The sequence below is a fragment of the Elgaria multicarinata genome, chromosome 13, assembly GCF_023053635.1.
Source record: "Elgaria multicarinata webbii isolate HBS135686 ecotype San Diego chromosome 13, rElgMul1.1.pri, whole genome shotgun sequence".
Classification (NCBI taxonomy): domain Eukaryota; kingdom Metazoa; phylum Chordata; class Lepidosauria; order Squamata; family Anguidae; genus Elgaria; species Elgaria multicarinata.
In genome coordinates, this window is record NC_086183.1 from 28,146,172 (window position 1) to 28,164,814 (window position 18,643).

Here is an 18,643-nt window from a genome sequence, read left to right on the forward strand (position 1 = left end):
AAACGCGGCAGCGGCAGCGACGGCAGCAAAGAGGCCGGCATTTCGCCGTTGCTGCGCGGTGGCGGAGCTGCCGGGGTTCCGCCCGCCAGGCTGCGAGCGCGCGGCGGTGCTGCCGGTTCTCTCGCCACCCCTCCGAAGCGCAGGGCTGCCCCGCGCCTTTTACGCACTGGCGGGAGGCCGGGGAGCGAAGGCGGCGGTGTCGGGGCCGGGATTTAAGACCGGACTGGTAGCTTCTTCTCCTCCTCCTCCTCCTCCTCCTCCTCCGGATTTGCTCCTTGAATGAAGCCTCGGTGCGCGGAAAAGAAGGTTTGCGGCTGAAGGACGCGCCCACCTCTTTCTGGGGCAACGCGGACTTTCTCCGAACTTTCCCTTTCTCTCCTCTCCCTCTTCACTCCTTCTCTCGTTCTTACAAACTCGCTCTTTCTTTTGAACTTATTCGAGCCTCCTTTTATGCACGCACCCAATGGTCTCTCCCCAACCCATCTTTCCCTTTTCTCTTTTCCTCCCTCCAACCACCCCCACCTCGTCCCCTCCCTCTGCAGGTGTAACCTTCTCTCACCATGGACTGTAACTGCGTCTCGGATCTGCTCCTCACCTCTCCGCTTCCAGCCCTCTGGACTCCAGGTAAAACTGACTATCCTGATGCTAAGCTTTAACAGCGGATTCTAAGGCCTGGTGACAACTGGGAGTCCTTCAAGGCAGGCCCCGTGGAAAAGAAAGGACTGGATAGGACTGTGCTCTTGCACAGTTTCCATTCATTTTACTACAGGAGAACTTCCTGGAAGGGAGACGTACCCATTTTACGCCGAAGTACCATTTAGATTTTCTGCCAGGCCTCAAAACGCCTTGGGCCCGCTCTTCTTCCACTTTCTTTCTCTACCTACAGGTCCTCTATAATTCCTGCACACACCATTTGTCCTCCATGGCTCAGTTTTGGAAGCTTTTAAGGTTTCAGTCTTGCAACAAGGGATACATGGAGAATTGCTGAGCATGTACAGACTGCCTGCCTGCCTCCCTCATTCAGCTTCTTCATAATTGGATGGCCACTAGTCCTGATGGCTATTTGCTACCTCCATTATCAGAGGCAGTAAGGCTAAATACACCAGTTGCTGGGGAACATGGGTGGGAGGGTGCTGTTGCACTCTTGTTCTGCTTGTAGGCTCCTGGTCATCAGCTGGTTGGCCACTGTGTGAACAGAGTGCTGGACTTAGGTCAGCCTTCCTCAACCTGGGGCGCTCCAGATGTGTTGGACTACAACTCCCAGAATGCCCCAGCCAGCTGGGGCATTCTGGGAGATGCAGTCCAACACATCTGGAGCACCCCAGGTTGAGGAAGGCTGACTTAGGTGGACCCTTGGTTTGAACCAGTATGGCTCTCTTATGTTCTTAAAGCTCCTACATGGGGAAAGGTCTTCCAGGTAGAAAAATATTGGCTTCCCAAGTGGGCTAGATCCCCAGGATTTTCTTTCTTTCTTTCTTTCTTTCTTTCTTTCTTTCTTTTAGAAATACTGTACTGATACATATATCATATGTACAAACCATTGCTATAGTAGAAAACCATGCACCTTCACCATCATCACTACAATAGAGGTGAAATGAATATTCACAAATATTTGACATATGCTGTTATTTCAAATGCTGATAGTGACATCTGGCATGCAAAATTCCATTTTGAGAATTCAAATTTGAACACTGAAGGTGTATGCTATTTTTATTATTAATTTTCAAAATTGAAAGTGAATGATGTTCTCACAATTTGAGTGCTTTAGACTAGTTGGTATCTCTTAGTTATTTTGATAATAACAGGTGTCAAATATGAAATCCCATAAGTTGATCTATTATCCCCCCCAAAATGCTGCATACTATTGCATGCCAATTATCAAATGCTAATACCGTTGCATGTTAATATAAAAAAAATCAAAGGCTGAATACCATGGGTTGAAACTATCCTTAGTATTACTAAGAGTAGAGCAATTGAAATCAAGGTACTCATTACTATCTTAAGTCCTACTGATTTCAATGGGTCTACTCTGAGTATGACTAAGAATGGTTCAATCCTCTGAATCTGTGTGTTTATTTGTTTTGAATATGTGTGCCTCACTTTTCTTCAATGAATTCAAAATGACTTATAATAATAATAATATCAGCAACAACAGTAAAAATTTAAAAAGAGTACAGCCACAAATAACAAAAGGCAAGCAGAAAAGAGAATAAGACATGACCTGGCTTTCAGAAGGAAAGAGACATAACCAACAACCAACCCTGAACATCTCTCAAAAATGCACAACTTAACTAGGCATAGAAAAGAAAGAGGGGATAGGTGTAACATTGGTGACATGGGTGAAAAGATTCTAATCCTTCTACTCATGCATCATTATATCTGTGTTAGAGAGCTCTAGTGTTGATTAGGATACACAGAAAGAAATACATGGAAGAATATTATCCTTAGGTATCCATCTCCCAAGTTGCTGATTGCATTCAGCTATCCGTTTATGGTATATCAGCTAGCAGCACGTCTGTCAAATACGTTCTGAGATATTTATTTATTTTTAAAATGTATACACCAGCCTTTATTTCTTGGTTCTGTTATCAATGGATATTTGATACCTACTATTAGGTATCAAATATCCAGTGGCTGTTTTGGCAAATATTTGAATTGTCAGAGAATGCTTGGTAAATAGAAAGCATCCAGAAGCACGACAGCAAATTTTGCAAGCTAATTTGTTGTGGCTCCTCAATAATAGAATAGATCTAAAAAAACAAAACAAATTCTGATAAATGCAAATAATATAGAATAAGATGCGGAACCATTATGGATTCTGGGATCATCTTCTCCCAGTTAGCAATAAACACACAGACATTCTCATGCCCACTCATTTCACACAGCTAATAACCACATCCTCCCCCCTCTCTCACAGCAAAATCTCCCCCAAGGGTCTAGACAGCTCTGGAGTTTGTAGCTCCAAGCTGAAGGCTGGGGGGCAATCGTGACAATCAAAGGAGCTCTTTTTAACCGCAGGGCACTCTTTTCCATGCTGGGCCTCAGAGGACAGAAGGCTTGCATGTTTCATTAGCCAGCTGACTGCATTTCTTTCCCCCATACACCCAGGCTGGAATCATGGCAGGACAGTCAAAGCAATGATTTTAGCAGGCCAATATTGAAGAGGAGGAAGCAAACCCCACTTTGTGTATTTTTCTACATTTGTATCTCACCTTTTCACCAAGGGAACGCAGGGCAATATATGTTGGTTTCTTTCTCATCCCCATTTTGACTTCCCTACAATCCTCAGAGGTGGTACAGAAGTGTCTGGATAGCTCCTTTAGAGTTCTGACTGGTTCTGAATGGAACCTGGAGCAGACTCACTGCCCCACTGATATGGAGCCAACAGCCTTCACTGCCATAGTGTCTGACCCATGGTCACCAAATGAGCTTCGTGGCTAAAGCAGGGTTTGAACTCAAGCCTCTCCGCTCTAAATCCAATGCATTAATCACTACACCATACTGGTTCTACCTTGCAAAATAGGAGCAACTGCTATACACACAGATGCACACCACTGCCACCAATTCAATACTTCCAATGTCAGGTCAAAACTCTAGCTACAACTGCACCCTCTGATGTTATTTGGCACGAGCTTTCTTTGTGGGCTGGCTGACTTCTTTGCGAGAGTGGGTTACTTGAAAGAGGGTTTAAATCAAGGCTCATGTGGACTTAACTTGTTTGTCTATCATGTACCTGTTCAAGTAAATTTAGTCCTGTTACAATCAATGTAGATCTAAGCACATCTGATTAATTAAGGCAGGATAGAGAAAATGTGAGAGGCAGGGCAGAGATCACCAGGGGCTAGCCTCCTGAAAGGTGTAAATAATTTCAGGGCAGCCTCTGAGCTGATCAAGGAGCTCAAGCAATTCCGCTATGAGGAAGGCTTACAACATTTGGGGCTACTTAGTTTAGAACAAGAGTGGTCAACTTGGGGCCTTCCAGATGTTTTGGCCCACAAATCCCATCACCGGTTTCACCAATGGTGATGGGAGTTGTAGGCCCAAACATCTGGAAGGTCACAAGCTGTCCACCAATGAGTAAGGAAGGACTTGATAGTGGTGCATAACGTTATGCATGGTGCAAAATACCAAGTGGATTGAAATAAGCTTTTGACCTTCTCATGATACTAGAACATGTCCTGCTGTCCCCATGTCCTGCTTGTGCACTTCTGCTGGTTAGTCACTGTGGAAAATGGGATACTGGACTAGACAGGCCTTTGGTCTGGCCCAGCAGGGGTCTTCTTAACTTCTTGGTTCTCTTTCTAAAAATGAAGCCATGGTTGTGTTGGATTAAACTGTCGGTTTCCCCCTGGAGCAGCGGTTTTCAAACCTTCTGCCTCAAGGGAACCCTTTTTGCCTGAACCTCTCTGCCCAGGAAGCTGAGTGTGCTGCAGAGGATTCTCTTGGAGCACATGCAGCTCATGTGGGAACCTGGCGTGTCTGCTAGGCCTTGCCATTGGTCTATGTGAGCTGTGACTGCATCCCAGCAGCCAACAACACATCATCCAAACTAGTGATGGGCAGCAGCAAGCTATCTTCCGGAGAAGCTCACCTGCCAGTACTGGGGATGGTCTGGTAAGATTCCATCGGCTTCAAGCAGGGTGGCTGCTGAGGAATCACCAAAAAAAGAGGAAACGCATCACTGAAAAAAAGAAGACAAAAGAGGAGCGTGATCTACGTGAAATGTGCCTATGTCAATTTACATGCATAGATGTAAATTTAGAAATAGCTATTATAATTTAAACAGAAATATAGCACAGCTCACAGTAGTGTGGATGTCTCTGACCACGTGACCTGAGCGCCTGCCTCTTCAGCTTGCTGTCCATGTGCTAACCATGGATGGGCAGCAGCTGGCTGGTGAATGCTTTGAGTTGTAGGACTTTTTTCTGTCGAAACATGCATAGGGCTGCAACCTTAAATGACTTTCATTTTAAAAGTCTGCCTTGTTTAGCCTTGACTTAGAATCCCATTCCACTTTTATTGATTGATGGATTGGATTTTTTTATACCGCCTTTCTGAATTAAACCAAGGTGGTTTAAACAGTGCTCAGAATTTTTTTAAAAAACTTAATCAAATAAAAACATAGTAAAACATTAAAAGCAGCTTTTAAAACAGTAACATCAAATTTAAAAGCCGAAAAGATGCCTCTTGATCCCCGTTCTGAATGCAGAGAGAGGGAACCAGTCACAATTCCAGAGGAAGCACATTCCCAAGTGTGGAGCAACCAAGGAGAAAACCCTTTCCCACATGTCTCAGAAGTGGGGTGTGTTTAAGAGGGCCTTTCCCGCAGATCTTAATAGCCAAGTTCAAAGCAAGATAGGGGGTCTCTCAGACAGAAAGCCCCTAGACCATTTAGAGCTTTAAAGATTAAAACACCTTGTATTGAGCCTGGAAAATAACAGCAACCAATTCAGTGATATAATCACGATGTTGTGCCCCCCTAGCTGGCACATTTTGCAGTAACAGAAGCTTCTAGACACTCTTCAAGGATAGCCCCATGTAGAGCACATTGCAATAGTCTAACCACAATTTAACCAAGGCACAGATCACTGTACCCTAAGACTACCATCACCATTATCTTTAATGCCGTGAGCCTGGAGGTGGATTGTTTGGGCCGACAACTTATTTTAAAATCACCAAAGAAGAAACTCCTTAGACATTACATTACAGTCCTGGAAGATCCCATTGGCAAAAGACTGCTACTCCATCAGCCTCCATCAAGCCTTCAGTCAATGCAAGGGGGTGGAGGATAGATAGCTAGTTCCGTTGCACCCAGTGCTGAGAGACATCAAGTGTTCAGGACTTTCCAACCAGCTACTTGGGCCTCCTGAGGGCGGCCGGTCTCACACTTTGAGAACTAAGGCATTGGAGTGATGTATAGAGAGGCCGTTGGGAGAGTGAATGTAATTTACTGCAGGGGTGCCAAAGGTCCTCTGTGTAACTGAAAATCAAGGCATTGATCAGCACTTCATTAGGCCTGTTAATGATAGATTCATAGATAGAGGCACAGATCTGAGGAGGCTGGCTTGACCTCTCCTGCATAGAAGCGGCCAGAGTATCTCCCTTAGCACCTTCTGCTTGAAGGTCCATCCCCCCTTGAGCTGCAGAGAGAGCTCAGCTCTTAGCCATGATTAATTAGTCGGGGTGGAGGTGACAGAGTTGGCTATCCTGGCTCCTTGGAGAGGCCTGCTTTTAAACACAGTGTCAGGTTGTTATTAAAGCCCATGGCAGAAATAAGTTCTGAGCGTGGACAGAACTACGAGGAGTGGAGCATCTCAACTTGAGGCAAGAGATCTCAAAGGACTCAGACAACATTTTCTAAGTAGTGTAAGAGGAAAGTCATCAGTAGAGGTCTTGCCATGTGCGCAAACATTGCGCGTGTGCACGTATGTGCATGCATGCAACCATCTGCGCATGAATGTTTCCATGTGCCTGATGCTAGCAATCAGCAAGGTTGGGCATAAAGCAATAAAGTACTGTAAAGAGGTACATTCATCAAAAACAGAAGATGTGAATATAGGAACGGATGAAAAAGCAACTCCTAAAAGAGACCACTCAAAATATATTGGATATAATGGTAAAATAACATCAAAATTTTTGTGAACCGCCCAGAGAGCTCCGGCTATTGGGCGGTATAGAAATGTAATTAATTAATTAATTAATTAATAATTGCATACAATAAAATGTTATCATAACACCATACAAAATTGATTAATTGATCAAATTCTATTTTACTAATCAACTAAGACTTCTACAATCAGGTAGCAGCTCACAGCACATCAATTTCCAAAGAGGTCTCTGTGCCTTGGATATTTAAACAGATGCAGAATCCCATCTTTCCCTTGAGGCCTCTGCCGCTTTGGGAGGTCTCAGGGCACAGAGGACCTTTGCTTTGCCTAGGCACAAATGTGTCCAGGATGTGTTCACTGATTGTGCCAGGTACCTGCTCTCCTTCCTCTGCACCGGAGTGAGAGGAGCAGTTTATTTTTTGCCTGCCACCGTTGGTGCCAGAACACATCTCCATCTGATGTGCCCAGGGCACATGGGTAATATAATGCTACCTCCTGGGATAATGCATCAGACTCAACCAACCTGGTGCCCACCAGATGTGTTGGGCTTAGGGATGCCAGAGAAATCCTCAATGGATTCAAATGAATTCAGATGTCTATGACTCCAACCTGTAGTTTCCGCAGCAGTCTGGCTTCTTCTGAGTCATGCAGAACTGTGGGCCCATTTTTCACTTTTGGGAGGGATTTGCACTAATTTGCATTGGGACTAATGTGGCTTAACACAAGTGTGCATTAGCAATAATGCAGATTAGCGCATGTGCACGTTAGTGAAATGAACATAAGAACATAAGAGCCATGCTGGATCAGAGCAAGGATCCATCTAGTCCAGCACTCTGTTCACACAGTGGCCAACCAGCTGTCGACCAGAGAACCACAAGCAAGACATGGGTGCAACAGTACCCTCCCACCCGTGTTCCCCAGCAACTGGGGCACACAGGCTTACAGACTCTAATACAGGACTAGTAGCCATTGATAGCCTTCTCCTCCGAGTTATGAAATTCTGGTAAAAAAATATAAATAAATAAATAATCCAATTCTGTCAGTGAGCGGATGATGGAACAAAAGACACCTGGCAATCTGTGAAACAGAAATGGAATAAATTTAACAAGGTCTGTACACTCCTATTTGGATTACAACCCCTATCATACACAACCAATGGCCATGCTGGCTGTGGAAGTTGTATCCAACATGTCTAGAGCATGGCAGGTTGGGAGAGGTGTTAGCATATGATCTAGAACTGCAGGAACAGATATAATTATCCAGCATGGCTCGAGAGGCTGCCTTCTGGATCAGCAATGATGGGTTTGTTCTCTTCTCCCTCTTTCCATCGGCAGGCTTCGCCTTCCCGGACTGGGCCTACAAGCCCGAGTCGAGTCCTGGCTCACGGCAGATCCAGCTGTGGCATTTTATCCTGGAGCTGCTGCAGAAGGAAGAATACCAGAACGTTATTGCCTGGCAAGGCGACTATGGGGAGTTTGTCATCAAGGATCCAGACGAGGTGGCCCGGCTGTGGGGCATCCGTAAATGCAAGCCCCATATGAACTATGACAAACTGAGCAGAGCCCTGAGGTGAGGCATTGGGCGGGATGTGGGGGAAGATCACAGTGGTGGAGGCTGGTGGCTCCAATGTCAGTGGGGTGGTGAATTTGCTCCAGATATCAGTTAGAACAAGGCAGAAGTCTAAAGGAGCTATTCAAGGTGCTGGGTAGCTCCTTTAGACTTCTGACTGGTTCTAACTGATATCTGGAGCAAATTCACCACCCAACTGACATCAGAGCTACCAGCCTCCACTGGGTCATGGAACGCCCGGAGTCCTGAGAGCTTTTCCATTTCAGCACTTTTGCAGTGGGACAGCTCTCTCAAGAGCAACACCACCTATCGCACCATGGCGCCCCCTAGCCTTGTACTGCAGATTTGCTGCCTCTCACAATTCAGTGGTAGGACCCAGAGATCCAAACTGCTTTTAAAACCCAGCTAGTTCTCTGAACGACTTCTCTGGACCCACCCAGTTCTCCGAACATTGTTCTGGCTCAATTATTGCTTCATTGCATTATCCCCTCAGATTCTATGAGAGCTACTGTGGTGTACTGCTTAGTGTGTTGGACTGAGATGCGGGAGATCCACGTTCTAGTCTCCACTGAGCCCTGAAGCTTACTGGGGGACTCTGGACCAGTCACTGTCTCTCAGCCTAACCTATCTCACATGGTTGTTGTGAAGATAAAATGGAGAGGAGGAAGGCCACGTAAGCTGCCTTGGGACTCTTGGAGGGAAGGTGGGATAAATAAATAAATCACAGCTACTGCCTCCATTCGAAGTGGGGAAACATAATTTCAAGTGGTTGAAATTGATTAATGATCTCACTGAATGATTGGTTAGTTGATTACATTAAGTAGATGTGCATGGCACAAAACCTGTTGTGCTTCTTGCTCCTTTGAAGATTCTGAAAGAAGGAGGAAGGTTCAATTGAATGTAAGGTAACTTAGGATGTAATAAATCAACTTACGGCACAAATCCTATGGATGTTTAGACAGAAAAAAGTCCTACAACTCCCAGCATGCCCCAGACATGCTGAGCTGGCTGGTGAGATGATAGAGGTGTTAGATGCAGAATTAAGGTAGATCAACTGCGCTGGTAGAAATGCAGTCCCTGAAAAGGCTATGCAGAGAATCAGGTGACCCTGATGAATGGAGTGAGCTGTAGTGTAGTGAGCAGGTAAGGGGTGATCCCTAAAATTGAGCAAAGCAACCTTCCATAAGTGGAGCCCTTTCTCTAGTAACAGGCCCTTTCCTCTCACAGAAGGCAGATCCTGGATCCAACTAAAGGATATATATACATCACATACATACATACATACATACATACAAACACACACCCTTAGAGTAAATTGAACCTATTGAGGGATGTGTATGTGAACACATGCATGAGCAAATGCAAGATAACTGAAAGTGGATTCATTTCCACTCAGTACCCTTTTAAACCCTTGAGTTAATTAAACCCTTGGGTTAATTAAAAGCTTCTCCACACCCTTATTTGATGATGGGTAAAATGGGAATTGCCATCCATAATAGAGTTTGTCAGTATGGATCCGGGCCATGGTTATTCTAGTTTAAGAATTCACACCCTCTCCCACTTCCCCCAATGCTATATGGCAAACCCTTTGTGAAACTGAGGAGATCTTGTGAGAAGGCATAGTGGGGACGCCATTTAAAGTTTCTGGGACATCCCCCCATGCCTGAGTGCCCAAAACAGAGCTTTGGATTAGTAGAGGCAGTTGAGTCCAATACCAATGGAACAGTGAATCCACTCTGGGTTTCAGTCAGATAGATGCTGACACCTATCCCACAAAATGGGTTCAGCCTCTTGGATGGCTCCTTTAGAAGTTTGAATGGTTCTGACTGAAACCCAGAGCAGATTTATTGCCCCACTGGCATAGGACCCATCAGCCTCCGCTGCTTTGGATTCTGGCTGATGGGTACCAAGAGATTATCATCTGTATGCAGTGTGTCTTCAGGCATCAAGAATCTAAACAGGTGTTTAACACGAAACCCTCTTCTTGGTGCAGTATCATAGTGGCAAGAAGGTCATTGGTTTAAGTCTCACCTCAGCCACGACCTCAATGGCCATAGGCCAGTCACGCACTCTCAGTTCTCCATCTGTAATATGGGGGTAATAATAATGCAGACCCATGTTTTAGGGCTGGTTGTAAGGATGATTGAAATAATGTAACCATAGTGTTTTTGGACACTTGAAATGTACATTGTTGTTGTTGTTAACTTATAAAGTCCTTTCTCCATCTCTGACTGATGGATATGGTCAAGTCGGTCTCCTCCTTGTGATGACTTTCTTCCTTGAAAAGCAGAGGGTTCAGCCGCCCACTGCCCCTGAGTTCTCTGGCTGATGGCTGAGCCCAAAGTGTGCTTCTCTTCAGCTCTGCAATGTTTAATCAATTAATGGTTTAATTAATAATTTTTTAAAAAAACTTGGAAAGATAGCCTGATTAATTGGACAGCAGATTTTTTAAAGTTAACATTTTCAGTATAAGGCTTGTACTGCAGATGGCAATACAAAAAGCAAACAAACAAACCCTGCAGATGGCAAAGGAGGCATTCTCCCTATGCAAGAGGGATTTTTTTCCCTTTTCTGAGATTGCATCGACACAACACATGTGCATCGTGTAAATACAAAGAAAGCACTCCCCCCCCTTGATAACTATTGTTTTATTCATATCACTTTTGGTTGATTATTTACTTGATTAATTGATTTAAACTCATATGCTTCATCTATAAGATTTCTGTAATCAGGTGACAACCCTACTAAATCTTACTGTTATCTGCAATGCTGATTTCCCATGCTATCCTGTCTCAAACGTATCTCCTCCTAGACCTCCATAACTTTATTAAACTTTTAGAGTGGGGAGTGTACTATTATGTCCCTCTCTGCCCCCAGTAGCTGTTTTCTTGTGTAATTGACTGACAGTGATATTTGTTATTGCTTATTAATTAACTACGCCTCTCCGGCCACTTGAGATTCCTCCTTCCTAATTAATATTTATGAGGAGCTAAGCGCTATTGATGCTTCCTATTAACTCAGCCTGGGAATTCAGCTCTGCTCTGCCCAGTAAATAAATTCTGAAGACTCCCTGATAACCCCAGCTCTCTCCCCAGAGGAACCAGCTTAAGGGAAGCTAAGAGTAGGAGATTTATTGCTAGCAGAGAGTAAATGGAGTTTGGTGGCATGTTACAACTCACTAGGGGGCGCTCTTTGTTATTTTTCGGTGTTGAGTCAAACTGCCCCAAGTTTGCCAACAGGTGCAATTTCGGTTGCAAGGAGTAAAGTGGACGGTGTAATAAAATGTGCAAGCCAGTCCCTACTGCTCCATTTGATTTTTTTTCCCTTTCTGGCTGCTAAATCCTATCTGAGAATTTATAATCTCTAGACCCAGCGGAGGCTGGTGGCTCCTAATTCACTGGGGCTGTGAATCCACTCTAACCTCTAAAGAAGCTCTCCAATGTGGTCAAGCCATTTCGGGTTAGGATTCAGCACTTGGACGGCTCCTTTCAATGGAGGCTGATGGCTCCGACGTCAGGCAGTGAATCTGCTCTGGGTGTCAGTCAGAACTCTAAAGGAGCGTTCTGACTGGTTCTGAATGAAACCCAGAGCCAATTTACATCCCCAATGAAATAGGAACCCCCCCCCCCCAGCTTCCACTGACTAAACCTTACATTTTCCAGTAGGATCAGATTGTCTTTCAGGTACAACATGGAAGTCGTCCAGGGCATCACTTGTTGTTTGACCTCAGCCTCTTATCCTAGATAGACTGCTTCTGACCATGGAGGCTGAATTTAGTTATCATAGCTACTGGCCATTGATAGACCTAACTTCCATTAACCAGGATGCTGTAACCTGCATCTCCTTCATCCTTACATGTCCTTCATCCTTATCCTCTTTCTCTAACCTCAGTTATGTCCCTTCTTCAGATTTTATATACTGGTAGAGCAAAGCTTATTGCATTTCTTCTTTGGGGGAGGGGTGTTTGCTGTTTTGGAGAGCGACATACTCCAGGTTTCCTTTTTGTTCATTTGGTGTTTTTTTTAATATAAAGCAAAATCTTTTTGCATCATCAACATTTGTATTACACATCCAGCACCAACCTCAGTGTGGAGTTTGCTGAAAAATCCATGGCAGAAAAAACACATTTTGTACTGTTTAGGAACATTGCCTCCCTAAGAATGAAAAACTCTGGGGATTCTGATTTTGCTGGAATTATTTGATTATTTCTTTTATTTATTTATTTTATCTAACTTCTCAGTCAAAACAACAATGCTCCCAAAGCAGTGCTTGTAATAGGGGTGTGCATGGACCCCCCGCTCCACTTCACTTCCAGATCCGCGATTTTCGGATCGGGCCGCTTCGCCTCGCCCCCGCTCCACCCATTTCCACTCCGCTCCGCTCGGAGCTCTGGATCCGGATCGGAGCTCCGTTTCCCCCCCCATAGGGTTGCATTGAAAGCTAAAAAAGTAAACAACTTTTTTTCTGTTCAAGTTAGAAACCTCATGTTTGGCACCATGACACCTCATGGACGTATACACACGCATGCCAAGTTTCAAGCCAATCCCATCATCCCCTGATTTTTGGGGAATTTATGAAAATCGGGCACCCCATTCAGACCCCTTTCCATAGCTCCGTCAATTTGCATGTTAGAAACCTCAAACTTGCCACCATGACAGCTTATCCATGTGTCCACATGGACGCCCAGACTCAAGGCAGTCCCATCATCCCCTGATTTTTGGTGGGGCTCTAACCTCTAACGCACCACCCATAACCCTAAGTCACACCCCTTTCGATAGCTCCGTCAATTTGCACATTAGAAACCTCAAACTCGGCACCATGATAGCTTATCCACGTGTCCACATGGATGCCAAGTTTCAAGGAAATCCCATCATCCCCTGATTTTTGGGGAATTATTGAAAATCGGGCATCCCATTCACACCCCTTTCCATAGCTCCGTCAATTTGCACGTTAGAAACCTCAAACTCACCACCATGAAAGCTTATCCAGGGATACATATGCATGCCGAGACTCAAGGCAGTCCCATCATCCCCTGATTTTTGAGGAATTTATGAAAATCCAACACCCAATCACACCCCTTTCCAATAGCTCCGTCAATTTGCACGTTAAAAAAACCCCTCAAACTCACCACCATGACAGCTTATCCAGGGATACATATGCCGCACGCTGAGACTCAAGGCAGTCCCATCATCCCCTGTTTTTTGGCGGGGCTTAAACCTGCAGACATCTCAATGGGGCCATTTCAAAGGAAATCCCAACATGCCATGAATTGGGGAGTATGAATCTTCTTCCACACTTGAAAAATGGATTTGGAACTTCCAAAACTCCAAATGAGCGCAGGAAGGACTTCTCCCCTGAGTCAAAGCCAGACACACACAACATCCCTGCAAGGCGGGCAGGGGAGGAGAGAAGGCAGGCAGGCAGGCAGGCAGCAGACATTTCTGGGGGCATAAGGAAGTGAGCCAAGGATAAGCCAGTAATGCATATAAAATGGAATAAATAAATAAATAAATAAATGAAGGAGGGGTGGAATTAAAAGCAGCAGTGTTGCTGAATAAACAACAAGAACTTTTTTTAAAAGGTTATATCTGTCTTTTACCAGTAATAGGGGGACGTGCCCGGGGGAGGGGGAAGCAGCTGCCAATTTGACTGGTCCTAGTAGTGACCAGTCTTTTAAGAAGCAACGCTGTCAGTTCAACTCATGAAAGACATTGCTCCACCACTAAGAAGTAAAACGCTCACTTCAACTCATGATAGGCATTACTCCAACACTAAGAGAAGTAGAACTGTCACTTCAACTCATGATAGGCATTGCTCCACCGGGTTACTCTCTTTGGAAGGCTCTGATGGCCTTCCAAGTACAGGAGAGAGTGGGGGCACGTCCACAATGAGATGCCCTAGGGGAGCTCATCCCCTTGCACCACATCTTTTCAGTTGTTCCCCAAAGTTAGGGTGGGTAGCAGTGCTGTGTTTCTATCTCTTATTATTGGCTTAGTATATGATTTCAGGTTGTGTTTGTGCATTTGGTGGGGCTACTGTTTCAAAAACACTGGGAACAGTCCGTTCAGATTAAGAAAGAGAAGTTTCCCAGAATCCCAAGTTACCTGTTTTGCCTATCCCCTCCTCCAACTTTGGGATCATGTGATCATGACCGGGAGTTGACTCTGCCCCTCAGCAATCGAAAAGGTAATCTTTTTCCCGCCTTTACCCTACTTTTTAAAAAATTCTAGCGCGCGACCCGCACCACACAGAGAGCTGAGAGTAGTCTCAAAATGACCCCCATCCACGACTCTCTGAGCACAAGAATTTTCAGAACGATAGCTTAAAAAACAACCCAGTTATCCCCGATTCTTTTCTGCAATGCAATCCTATGGGCAAAAACCGCCATTTGACCCGCGCTGTCCCTGTTTGTAATGTTCGTTTACCTGATTTTTAAAAAAATATAGCACGCGACCTGCACGACGCAGAGAGGTGAGAGTAGTCTCAAAATGACCCCCATCCACGACTGTCTAAGCACAAGAATTTTCAGAAGGATAGCTTCAAAAACAACCCAGTTATCTATAGGCGAAATGTTTTCAAGATGGCGATCGGAGCGCTCAGCGGAAAGAGAAGCGCTCCGAAAATGGGCGCTTCTCTTCACCTTGCTTCTAAGGGTCTGTGGTCCGCTTCTACTTGCGGTCCGCAAGGCGAAGCAGGCCAATTCGCTCCTGCTTCTGTGCTTCTAATCGGAGCGGAGCACATGCCTACTTGTAACTGTTTCATTTTCTACTTGTCCAGTAAATAAAATTTAGATATATCCATCCTATATAAGCACCTATTATTATTATTATTATTATTATTATTATTATTATTATTATTATTATTTGTGTATAATACCTATGTATACATATCTGACCATTTTAAATCAGTATAGTACATTGTTGGTGCTATATAAATAATAATAGTATTTTAATCATTCATATGTTTACATAAAGGCCTGTTTACTCTTTTTCATTGTGGCTTATTCTGTGCTGAAATGCCCTGAGCTCAGGTTAGATATTTAAATATAAAGTGAGAGTTTTGCTGGAGAGGGGGGAAAACAAAGGAGGTAAGACTTTAATTTCTCATCACTTGGCAGTGTAGCTTGCTTCTGAAATGGCTCTCAAGTTGTCCTAGATCCTGAATCTTCCCCTCATCCTAACGCATGCATGGCAACTTGCTTCATCTACACCTGAAATAATTATTGAATAATTAATATTCCAATTAAAGGGTTTTCTCCAACCACTGAAGTGTGCAGTAGAAAAAAAACCTCTTAACTAAAACTTCCCACAAACAACACATTTGTGATAGATGATGATGATTCTGATGATGATTCCTAAACTTGTTGTTGTTGTCGAGGTTGCTACTGGTAATTGTTTCTGATCTTAAAATATCACTCTCTCTACCAGAGCTCCAGGGCTGCCCCACCTACTGAAACACGGGGGATCAACACCTGCACATAACCCCTCCAAGGCATTTAGAAAATTCACTCTCATGCCTTTATATGTCTCTATGCCTACTCCACATCTGAATGGTTGGAGGGGGGAAATCCTTTTGTTGGATTGACAATCTACAAGGCTTTGAAGGAGATGAGTATATCTTCATTGAGTTACCAGTTTTATTAGAAAAATTAATATAAACAAACAGCAGTCTCAGTTTTGCACATTCCTCAAAGTTTCGGCAGCCGGCTTTGACCAAGAGGTACATCTCTGTCCTACTTGCTGCTACCTCACCTTTTCCTCTTCCTTCTCCTCCTGCCAGGTACTACTATAACAAGCGCATCTTGCACAAGACCAAGGGCAAACGCTTCACCTACAAGTTTAACTTCAGCAAGGTGGTCTTGGTTAATTACCCACTCCTGGACATGGCTGCCAACTCCCCGTTTCTGCTGGCCCAGAACCCCTTCAATGGGAGCAACCATGGGGCAGATTGTAGCCCATTGACTCCTGAGGTATGATGAGCAAAAAAGGCAACAGGACTGGGAGGTGAGAGAGAATGTAATCGATTGGATCCAGACTTGGTCATCTTAGAGTAGACCCATTGAAATTAATGGGCTATGTTAGTAATGACTAATTTTAAGTCCCATTGATTCCAGTGGGCCTACTCTAAGCCCGACTAAGTCTAAATTCAAGCCAGTGTTTTTTGCTCCTCCCAGGACAAGTGTTTTGGTTCATATTCTAAGCCAGATTTTTGGTGCTAGATCTCAGTACTGGAATACACAATGTAATTTTAAAAAAGCATGCCATGGAGCATGTGCAGAGTGTGTGTTTTCAGTCTACATACAGATCTGTAATTATCAATGGAGCCAGGGTTCAGAAGGATACAATGTTGGCAGTTTTTTATTAGCAGGGTCTCTGACATCATCTTCCACCCCCCTCAGAATACTCAACAGGCGCTTGAGGGAGGGAGAATACCCCCCCCACAATATATTGTTCCCTGTTGCAATGCAAAGTATTTTGGGGTGACTTAGTTTTGAATGGACAATGAAGACCCCTTCGCTTTTCCAAAGGCTTGCGCCAGGTGGAGATGGAAACTCCTAGAACTGGTTTGTTGACATGGATCAACCTGGCGGCCTGAATTTAACGAGGACTGTCATGATGAGGGTCTGCACTTCAAAATTTACCACTGCACCACTGGCTTATTAGGGACGTGATGGGCTGCATCTTAAGCACTTCTCCTTTGCAGCGGTCAACCGCTTGTTCTTTGGGCTTGGGTAGGCTTCTCATTGTCCTCTGCCTTTCCCCTAGACCCTACAAAGCCTGTTCTCAAGCCCTCGCTTGGGAGACCCTGCTGCTCGCACCCCACTCTTCGAACGTCAACCAGAGACAGAGAAACTGCGGCTGGATGCAGCCTTCCCTTTCCTGGGTTCAGGTGAGAACACATTTCTTGCCCCCCTCCCCTCTCACTCCCAGCCCTAATAATTCAGGGTGGGGGCTTCTCCAAAGTAGGAGGCCCTTTTTAGGGATCTGCCTGTTGCAGCTAAAACACCTCCCCTGAAAGGTTTCTCTCTCTCATCCCATAATGCTGAGATCCAGCTCCAAAAGGTGATCTGAAATCAGGTGACAATATATAAGAAATGTAGTGACCCCCAGGCATGCATGCTATGGGATGAGTCCAGTTCACATCTCTTTCCTTCTCCCCACAGGTGTTGCAGGGTACACAAAGCCCCCCAGTTTGCTGACTCCGTATGGCAGGAATGCTTCCTTCCCAGACTACCCCTGGAATTTTAACCCTTACCTCTCCAGCACTTTCCCCCTGAACAGCTCCAAGTTACCTGCCTCCCTGTACTCACCCCATTTCTACCCCAACCCCCTGTCTGGGTCCCTAGCCCAGCTTCCTACACCCATCTCGCTGCTGCCAGCAGACAGCCCTGAGAGAGCCACAGCCCTGGGGGCTGGCTCCATTCCCCGTCTCTGCCTGCCTACTCATGGCACCGCCCTACCCCTGCGCGGGGAAGGGCATGGGACAAGCCATCGTGAGAAGGAGTTACTGGGTACCAGGCCACAGAGTCCGTCAGGGGGCCGAGGGGCCAAAGAGGACCCCGGCTCAGACTCCGAGCTGGAAATCACAGATCTGAGTGAATGTAGTTCGGAGAACGAAGGCTGCGATTTCAGCCCCGACAGCTTGGAGGCGCTGGAGAGCCAGGTGCAGAATTACAAGCGGCTGGAGACGGAGAGGACAGCAGGAGCGACACCAAGGCAGCCCGAGGGGGCGGCAGGCACTGCCAATGAGGGGAAGAGTCTGCCGGGCAGCTGAACCCAAGCTCCGATGAGCCCAACTACTGGTCTCTCTCCATCAGTAGCCAGATTCTTTAAAGAGTTTAAACGCAAACAAAAGAAAAAAGAAAAACCCACCCTGTTTGTTTGATGTCTCTATTTTTATAGGAAAATTTTATTCATGGAATATACCAAGTCTAATCCCCTTCCTCAGCTCCCCACTCCTTCACATAAGGTTGGAATACTCTCTGACCTCAAAAGTATCAATAAAGAGCCTCCATCCGTATTCCTGCACCTGTATTCAAAGAAATACGATACCTAGTTTGGTGCAAAAAAATCCCCCACAAGAACTGGCAGGCAGTAATGCATCCAGACGGCCCAGTTGGAAAAAGCTCAGTCCCCAACTCTGTTCCTAGTAACCTGCTACCAGCTCAAAGCACTTTTGCCACCATCTGTATCAGCTGTTCCCATCACCCAGTCCACAGCTAGCCAGATCTACAGTAAATCAGGAAAAAAAGAAAATCTCACAAACTAAGATGCTAATCACCTTCAACACATTCTCATCCCTGAAACTCCCTGCACTAGGAAAGCAGTTGCAGCTTTCATCTTTTTTTAAGGCCAAGGGTCTAGTCCTCATGGAGGTGTGGAGACAACCAGCTTGCGATTGTGGTTAGAACAAGACGGAAAATCCAAATGCCTCCACACAACTCGCCAATGGCTGCCCAAGCTGTC

The 18,643-nt window shown here is 45.2% G+C and overlaps 1 protein-coding gene across 1 annotated transcript; it reads left to right on the forward strand.

Moving 5' to 3' along the window:
• The first annotated feature begins 560 nt into the window (after positions 1–560).
• On the forward strand, positions 561–17,951 carry ERFL (ETS repressor factor like). Its single transcript, XM_063139744.1, has 5 exons — positions 561–624; positions 7,943–8,177; positions 15,957–16,146; positions 16,943–17,066; positions 17,341–17,951. Exons 1-5 carry the CDS (start codon positions 561–563, stop codon positions 17,949–17,951), a joined length of 1,224 nt encoding a protein of 407 aa, XP_062995814.1.
• Positions 17,952–18,643: the final 692 nt, after the last annotated feature.

Coding starts and splice junctions, on each gene's coding strand:
- ERFL (XM_063139744.1), top strand. CDS start 561: ATGGACTGTAACTGCGTCTCGGATCTGCTCCTCACCTCTCCGCTTCCA. Junction 16,147..16,942: donor GTAGCCCATTGACTCCTGAG/GTATGATGAGCA, acceptor CCTTTCCCCTAG/ACCCTACAAAGCCTGTTCTC. Junction 17,067..17,340: donor CTTCCCTTTCCTGGGTTCAG/GTGAGAACACAT, acceptor TTCTCCCCACAG/GTGTTGCAGGGTACACAAAG.